The sequence below is a fragment of the Pan paniscus genome, chromosome 12 (genome assembly GCF_029289425.2).
Source record: "Pan paniscus chromosome 12, NHGRI_mPanPan1-v2.0_pri, whole genome shotgun sequence".
Classification (NCBI taxonomy): domain Eukaryota; kingdom Metazoa; phylum Chordata; class Mammalia; order Primates; family Hominidae; genus Pan; species Pan paniscus.
This window is the reverse complement of record NC_073261.2, coordinates 40,799,273-40,807,382: the sequence shown is the minus strand read 5'-3', so window position 1 is coordinate 40,807,382 and position 8,110 is coordinate 40,799,273. Positions and strand designations below refer to the sequence as shown.

At 50.9% G+C, this 8,110-nt stretch overlaps 1 protein-coding gene across 1 annotated transcript; it reads left to right on the top strand.

The window, feature by feature from the left end:
• The first annotated feature begins 2,248 nt into the window (after positions 1-2,248).
• VAMP8 (vesicle associated membrane protein 8) lies at positions 2,249-6,777 on the top strand. The gene is made up of 3 exons (XM_008969628.2): positions 2,249-2,401; positions 3,758-3,916; positions 6,322-6,777. Exons 1-3 carry the CDS (start codon positions 2,399-2,401, stop codon positions 6,460-6,462), a joined length of 303 nt encoding a protein of 100 aa, XP_008967876.1. The 5' UTR covers positions 2,249-2,398; the 3' UTR covers positions 6,463-6,777.
• The last annotated feature ends 1,333 nt before the right edge of the window (positions 6,778-8,110 follow it).

Below are 8,110 nucleotides of genomic sequence, written 5' to 3'. Positions count from 1 at the left end.
ATGCCTATAATCCCAGCACTTTGGGAGGCTGAGGTGGGAGAATCACTTGAGGTTTGGAGTTTGAGACCAGTTTGGGCAACACAGCAAGACACTGTCTCCAAAAAAAAAAAAAAAAAAAAAATTAACTGGACATGGTGGCCCTTGCCTGTAGTCCCAGCTAACTGGGGAGGATGAGGTGAGAAGATTGCTTGAGCCCAGGAGTTCAAGGCTGCAGTGAGCTTGAACACACTGCACTGTACTCTAGCCTAGATGACAGAGTGGAACCCTGCCTCTAAAAAAAAAAAAAAAAAAGCTACAGGGGTCCGAAATTTGTTTAAAGCTTTTAAAAAGGCATTTGTGGCCGGGCGCGGTGGCTCACGCCTATAATCCCAGCACTTTGGGAGGCCGAGGCGGGCGGATCACCTGAGAGGTCAGGAGTTCGAGACCACCCTGACTAACATGGTAAGACCCTGTCTCTACTAAAAATACAAAAAAATTAGCCGTGCCTGGTGGCATGCACCTGTAGTCCCAGCTACTAGGGAGGCTGAAGCAGGAGAATCGCTTGAACCTGGGAGGCAGAGGCTGCAGTGAGCCGAGATAGCACCATTGCACTCCAACCTGGGCAACAAGAGAGAAACATCTCAAAAAAAAAAAAAAATTATTTGTGTCTGGATGTGGTGGCTCACACCTATGATCCCAACACTTTGGGAAGCTGAGGAGGGAGGATTACTTGAGAACAGGAGTTTGAGACCAGCCTGGGCAACATGGTAAGACCCCCATCTCTACAAAAAGTTTTAAAATAAATTAGCCAGACATGGCGGTTCGCACCTGTAGTTTCAGTTACTGGGGAGGCTGAGGCAGGACGATCACTGTAGCCCAGGAGTTCAAGGCTGCAGTGTGCTACGATCATGCCACTGGACTCTAGCCTGGGTGACAGAGGGAGACTATCTCAAGAAAACAAAACAAAATAAACAAAAAAAGTGTTTGTTGGAGAAGCTGACATTTCCTCCTTGGAACTGATTTCTTCTGGAATGGGTCAAGAATGTTCATTCCCTTCTGAATGTCCCTGTTATTGTTCTTCTGTCTTGATAAACACTGTCAAGGAAGATCAGATTTTCTCTGGCCTGGAGCCAGGTTAGTGGAAAAATCCTTTGCCTTGGGCCCCCTGCTCTGGTCCACTGGGGCAGTCCTCTGATCACTGACTGGGATCAATTACCTCTGCGGTAGCCCCTAAAGGGAAATGCAGAATTGCTGAACTCTGGAAGGGAAGGAGAGGTTTGGTGAGCCATCATTATAGACACTGTGCTAGTGGCATTGCACTGCACATGCTATCTTTTTGCTTCTTTTTTTTTTTTTTTTTTTTTGAGGCAGAGTCTTGCTCTTGTCACCCAGGCTGGAGTGCAATGGCATGATCTCAGCTCACTGCAATCTCTGTCTCCCGGGTTCAAGCAATTCTCCTGCCTCAGCCTCCTGAGTAGCTGGGATTATAGGCAACTACCACCACACCTGGCTATTATTTTGTATTTTTAGTAGAGACAGGGTTTCGCCATGTTGGCCAGGCTGGTCTTTAACTCCTGACCTTGTGATCTGCCCGCCTCGGCCTCCCAAAGTGCTGGGATTACAGGCGTGAGCCACCACGCCCGGCCTCTTTTTGCTTCTTACCAGCACCGTCTGAGCTAAGCATCAGCACCTGCAAACTCCACAGAGGTGAAAAAGGTTCCCTGAGGGGCCTGTAACTAGTAACCCAGAGCTTTCTGAATCAGAGCCCAGGATCACAGTATTCCAGACTTCAGGGATTTTAGTGCTTTCTGCCACCCAGGGACCTGGGAACAAGTGTTATCCAGCAATACATTTTCATAACTGCATTTTGTTTCCCTGTGAGCTAGGCCTGGCATGGTTGATCTCAGTCTCTAGAAACTGGAGTCAGATATTCAAGACATTACAAGGAGATGGCTGGTGGGGCATCATGGCTCCTAGGACTTTGGGAGGTTGAGGTGGGAGGATCGCCTGAGCCCAGGAGTTTGAGACCAGCCTGGGCAACATGGTGAGAACTCGTCTCTATTTAAAAAAAAAAAAAAAAAAAGGCTGCCCTTTCTAGATCAGGAGGTCCAGCCTCTGGAAACCTCGGAGGGCTCCTTGATCTTTCTTTTCTAATTCCTGACAAGTTAGAAGACCTTTGGCTTCTGAAAGCCCTATTACTTTAAGTTTAAGCTCTTGTTTGGGAAGCCACTGGGAGGACAGTGAAGAATGCCCGCCTACCTGGGGAAACCTGAGTTAGGTGTGGCTGGAGCGACTCGAGATGCGAGGTGGGCGGGGGCAGGCTGAAAGTTGGAGCAAGCAGGAAGTGAGCTGAGGGCCACTCTGGGAGGAAGCCGACTAGGCGAATTCACCTGCTGACCGGCCTGGGCTGCTCTGAGACATGGTGAGCCAACTGGGAACTAGGAAAGGGCTGGTTTAAAGAGGAGCCAGAGGGGGCTCGGGACTGGGGGTTGGCTGTGTCGGGGGAGGAGAGTTGGTGGCAAAGTTAGAGGGCTGGGCCAGTGCTGCTATGGCCTCTCTTCTTTGACAACTTGGCTGCAAATAGCTCTGAGCTGTCCTGGCAGGTGTTTCTACTCCTCCCTCCCTCCCCTGACCTCTGTGCTGGTGGGGAGCTGGGCTTCCGTGCCAGCGCCGATGGGGGCTCCGAATTCCAGGCAAAGAGTTGTTGTGCCTTCCTCCTCCAGGGAGCCCGAGGCGGGTGTTGTGACACCACACCAGGCAGCGCCTGGGCAGTTCCCAGTTCAGATTCCAGCCCAGCGGCAGAAGCTCTCCTCTCCGGCCTTTCACTTTATCCCCACACAGAAACACAAAGGATTTGTGTGTCCACTGAGTCCTTTGGGTGTCCTTTCTCCATTAACATGGAGAAGAGAACTAAAGGTTTATAAGAGAACCAGAAGTTGGTTCTCTGTGATAATGTAGTTCTGACCCATGCCACTGGCCTATTTTTGGAGGTCAAGCGGGGAGGAGCTAAATAATATTTTTCTCTCCTTGTTCAAAAACCTTGTCATGAAGCCTCCGAGATGAGACATCAGCCAGGGAGGACTAGTCCTCCATTTCCCCCAACACCCAGGCGGGTATTTTTATTTAATATCTGCATAAGCAGGCGGTTGCTTGGTGCCTGCACGTGGCGCCCAGTGGTGGGGAAAGCAGAAGTGTGTGGCTCAACGGCTCCAGGCGCCTTCTGGGGTACTTGGTTGCCTGTTGTTCTGGGTCACAGCAATGGCATTGCGGCCAGGGCCGTGCTCCGGCAGCTGGCTTAGAGGGGCAGATGGGTGGGGCTGGGTGAGGGTGTTCTGCGGGCCAGCACAGACACTTTCAACCAGGGTCCCAAGAAATCAGGAAAGGGGGGTGGCTCTGGGAATTGTAAATAATGGTGGGCTCTGCCCTGGAAGGGAACATTGTGAGATGCTGGCCCTACTGTATTCTACGGCCCTCTCTAGGGAGCAAGGAAGCAGTGGGGAGGGATTTAGTGCTGTGCTGCTTTTCCTTGTCAGGGGCCCTAATAACCCCAAAAGAAGTTTGATCTAGTCTGTTTAGCATCACATCTCACCTTCTGGGGCTTACAAATGCATTTATTTTTGATTACAGAAGTAATACATGAAAACATTCTCTTTGTAAACATTTCAAGCATTTTACAAAAAGCTGAAGTCTGCCTGAGGCCTTACCCTCCCCAGACCTCTGAGGCCAAGTCTCCAGTTCCCCCACCACTTGGTCTAATTAACCCCGTGTTGCCGCACAGGAGGAAGCCAGTGAAGGTGGAGGAAATGATCGTGTGCGGAACCTGCAAAGTGAGGTGGAGGGAGTTAAGAATATTATGACCCAGAATGTGGAGCGGATCCTGGCCCGGGGGGAAAACTTGGAACATCTCCGCAACAAGACAGAGGATCTGGAAGCCACAGTGAGACAGGGAGCCCACTGGGGGCTGGAGGAAAACAGGGAGGGAGGGAATTTCTTTTTGGTGGGGCAAAATGGACAGGAGGGCCAGAAGTTTGACATTTCTGTTGCCTTTCACCTGGTTTGGGAGCTGATGTGAGCTGAGTCTCCATTTCTGAATCTGCTCTGCTCCACAGATTGTTATGGATCCCAGGGAATGGATCCCATGACTGGGGCTTGAGGTGGCAGCTCGCCCATAGAAGCATGTTCTGAGACCGAAAGCTCAGTCAGCCCATGCATTCTCAGGCTTCTCTCCCTGGAAACTTGTTTTCCCTTTGAAGCCTGCCCATGACAATCATCTGGATCTGACCTTCCCAGGGCAGAAATATTGGCTCTGAGGAAACCCCCGCTGTGGCCTCTAGCCTTCTCTAGGAGCTGTTAGACAAGGGGTGGGAAATTGCTGGCCTCTTGCTGAGTAGGCCTTAAAAAGAAGGGGGAAAGAGCAGTGAAATGCTTTGATCCCAGGGTCCCCTGCTAGATGAAGGCTAAAATAATATCTCCCACACATCTTGCTAGACCTCATTCTTCTCTCTCTCCAGCCAGGGGCTGAGGCCAGCTGTTTCAGGGAGGAAGTAACTCCAAAGTTGAGCAAAGTCTGGAGCCTCAAGTTCTGTGTTCAGTGGGGAGGCTGGCTCTGGCTTTCTGAGTCCTGTGTGAACTCTTGGCTCTTGGGTATTGCTCCCTTGTCTCCCTGGGGCTCATTGCCTGTTTCTGTAGCTTAATTGTAGCTTAATTTGGGGAGCATGGCCCCGGGAAATTTTTTTTTTTTTTTAGATAGAGCCTCACTCTGTTGCCCAGGTTAGAGTGAGTGCAATCTTGGCTCACTGCAAACTTCACCTCCTGGGTTCAAACGATTCTCGTGCCTCAGCCTCCTGAGTAGTTGGGATTACAGTGTGCACCCCCACACCTGGCTAATTTTTTGTATTTTTAGTAGAGACGAAGTTTTGCCATGTTGGCCAGGGTGGTCTCGACCTCCTGACCTCAGGTGATCCACCTGCCTTGGCCTCTCAAAGTGCTGGGATTACAGACTTGACACCATGCCCCAGGAAATTTAGTGTCTATAACTTGAATTGCTGGGCATGGGGAAGAGTGGGTGGAGGAGGAGGAGTTCCCTTACTTCCAACCCTCTCTACTGCCCTGGTCCCTCCTCCAGCCTCAGCAGTCCCAATGGGGCAAGGAGTCCTGGAGCTGTGAGATGTGCCCACCTGGAGCCTGCACCCCTCAGTCCCAGGGTCTGCCCTCCCAAGGGCAGATTGTGCTGCCAGTGTTGTACCCTTGGGTGTAAGCAGGTGTCGAGGACCCCTCAGTGTGCATGACAGTGCAGGGGTAAGAAGAGAAAGGGGACCCCTAGTCATATCTAGGCGGAGACCTCCTAGGATCCTGAGAATTCTAAATTTCAACCCGGCCTTCCAGATTTTTAGGAAGGTACATTTGTCAAGGTAGGCAGATAGAGCTTTTTTTTTTTTTTTTTTTTTTTTGAGATGGAGTCTTGCTTTGTTGCCCAGGCTGGAGTGCAATGGCGCAATCTCGGCTCACTGCAACCTCTGCCTCCCAGGTTCAAGCGATTCTCCTGCCTTAGCCTCCTAAGTAGCTGGGATTACAGGCGCCTGCCACCACACCCGGCTAATTTTCTTGTATTTTTAGTAGAGAGGGGGTTTCACAATGTTGGCTAGGCTGGTCGCGAACTACTGACCTCAGGTGATCCACCAACCTCGGCCTCCCAAAGTGCTGGGATTACAGGCGTGAGCCACCGCACCCGGCCAGAGCATCTTTTATTTAGCAGTTTGTTACCTCAGCTTACAGTGTCAGTATTAAGATGTATGGCTTGAGCTGAACGTGGTGGCATGTGCCTGTAGTCCCAGCACTAGGGAGGCTGAGGTGGGAGGATTGCTTGAGCCCTGGAGATGGAAGCTGCAGTGAGCTGAGATTGTGCCACTGCACTCCAGCCTGGGTGACACAGCCAGACACTGTCTCAAAAAACAAACAAACAAGGCCAGGCATGGTGGCTTACGCCTGTAATCCCAGCACTTTGGGAGGCCAAGGCGAGTGGATCACCTGAGGTCAGGAGTTCAAGACCAGCCTGGCCAACATGGTGAAACCTCGTCTCTACTAAAAATACAAAAGCTAGCTGGGCGTGGTGGTGGGCACCTATAATCCCAGCTACTCAGTAGGCTGAGGCAGGAGAATCAATTGAACCCAGGAGGTGGAGGCAGCAGTGAGCCAAGATCGAGCCACTGCCTGAGTGACAGAGCGAGACTCCATCTCAAAAAAAAAAAAAAAAGTATGGCCTGTGGGCTGCACTTGTACTCTTATACTCTTGTTCCAGTGGGAGGAGCCACTGGGTCACTCACTCTGCCTTTTCCCCAACAGTCTGAGCACTTCAAGACGACATCGCAGAAGGTGGCTCGGAAATTCTGGTGGAAGAACGTGAAGATGATTGTCCTTATCTGCGTGATTGTTTTTATCATCATCCTCTTCATTGTGCTCTTTGCCACTGGTGCCTTCTCTTAAGTAACAGGGAACCTCTCCCACCTGCCCTTCTCTTCAGGGACAACCCTCCATAAATGTGTGCCAAGAGGGTCTCCTTTCCTGTCTTCCTCTACAGAGAATGCTGCTCGGTCCTCCTACCCCTCTTCCCGAGGCCCTGCTGCCACGTTGTATGCCCCAGAAGGTATCTTGGTCCCCCAGAAGGAGAGAAAAAAGAGAGATGGACTGTGGCTGCATTTCTTGGGTCCTTAGAGTGGGCTGGAGAGACCTAGAGGGCCCAGCATGTGGCTGGGAAACTGTTGGTGGCCAGTGGGTAATAAAGACCTTTCAGTATCCCTATATGTGTGAGGCACTTTCTCTCTTCCCATTTTGCCTTTGGCTTTTCTATTTCTTTTCTTCCCGAGGATACCTTCTGGCTAAAATTCTCTCATCTGAGGTCCAAGTTGTTGGAAGGGCAAAGAGTATATGTTTGGAGAAGAAAGTTGGAGCCCCCGCCCCCCCCGCCCCGTCTTTATTCCTCCCAGTTCCATTCATTGTCACAGGTCTCAAGAAAAGATTCTGGGAGTCTTGGCATATGGAAAGTTCAAAACCTTCATAGCATTTTGGGGTGGTATGCAAGATTTTTAAGTGTTCCCATTGGGTCCTGCCATGGCCCTGTAGTACTCTTCTTCTGGAATTGTTAGCTGAGGCATGAAGCTGGCTGAAATCCTCCTGCCTCTTCCGCCAGAGCCATCTCTCTTCAACGACCCTGTAGTCTAGAGCCGAGGGGTGGAGGAAATGGACTGCTATTCCTTTCCTTGTGCTTCTGCATGTTTTATTTATCTTTTCTCTGTCCTTGTCTTCTGGGACTTAGCAAGGCCTCTGGGTCTCAGTTGTCCTGAGGGGGCAAGCATCTCTCCTCGGCATCCCATGGCTGGGCACAGTCAGTCAGTCAGTGTCACAGGACAGGGCCAATGGCTCTTCTTCCCCTCTGTGCACAATAAGCCTTTCTGTCTTCAGGCCCCCCTCCTCCCTACCAGGTTCCACCATCACTGTCACTTTTTCCAGTGCCCAGTCCGCCTTGGTTTGCAGGGAGGGTTCTTGCTATCTCTGTTCCTGTTTCCTCCACAGGCTTTCCAGAATTGGAAACAACCTGTTGTCAGGAGGAAGGGGAAGGGTTGAGAGTCAAGGGTTTGGGACTAGATTGGCAAGTCAGGCTCTGGAAGAATCATGCTCTGAAATTTGGGGAGGGAGGAGGAAAGGTCAGAAAAGACCCTTGTGATATTTTTATTTTTATTTTTTCAGAGATAGGATCCCACTTTGTTGCCCAGGCTGGAGTGCAGTGGTGTGATCATGGCTCACTGCAACCTCCACCTCCTGGGCTTAAGAGTTCTTCCTGCTTCAGCCTCCCTTGTAGCTGGGACCACAGGTGTGTGCTACCACACCTGGCTAATTTTTGTATTTTTTGTAGAGACATGGTCTCACTGTGTTGCCCAGGCTGGTCTCAAACTCCTGGGCTCAAGCAATCCTACCACCTTGGCCTCCCAAAGTGCTGGGATTACAAGTGTGAGCCACTGTGCCCAGGCTTGGGGTAGTCTTTGCTACAACATGTTAATCCTCTCTCTCCTGGATTCAAGGTGTAAGGAACTGAAGTGAAGCTTCTGCCTTGGGACCCAGGCTGTCCAAGGTGGGG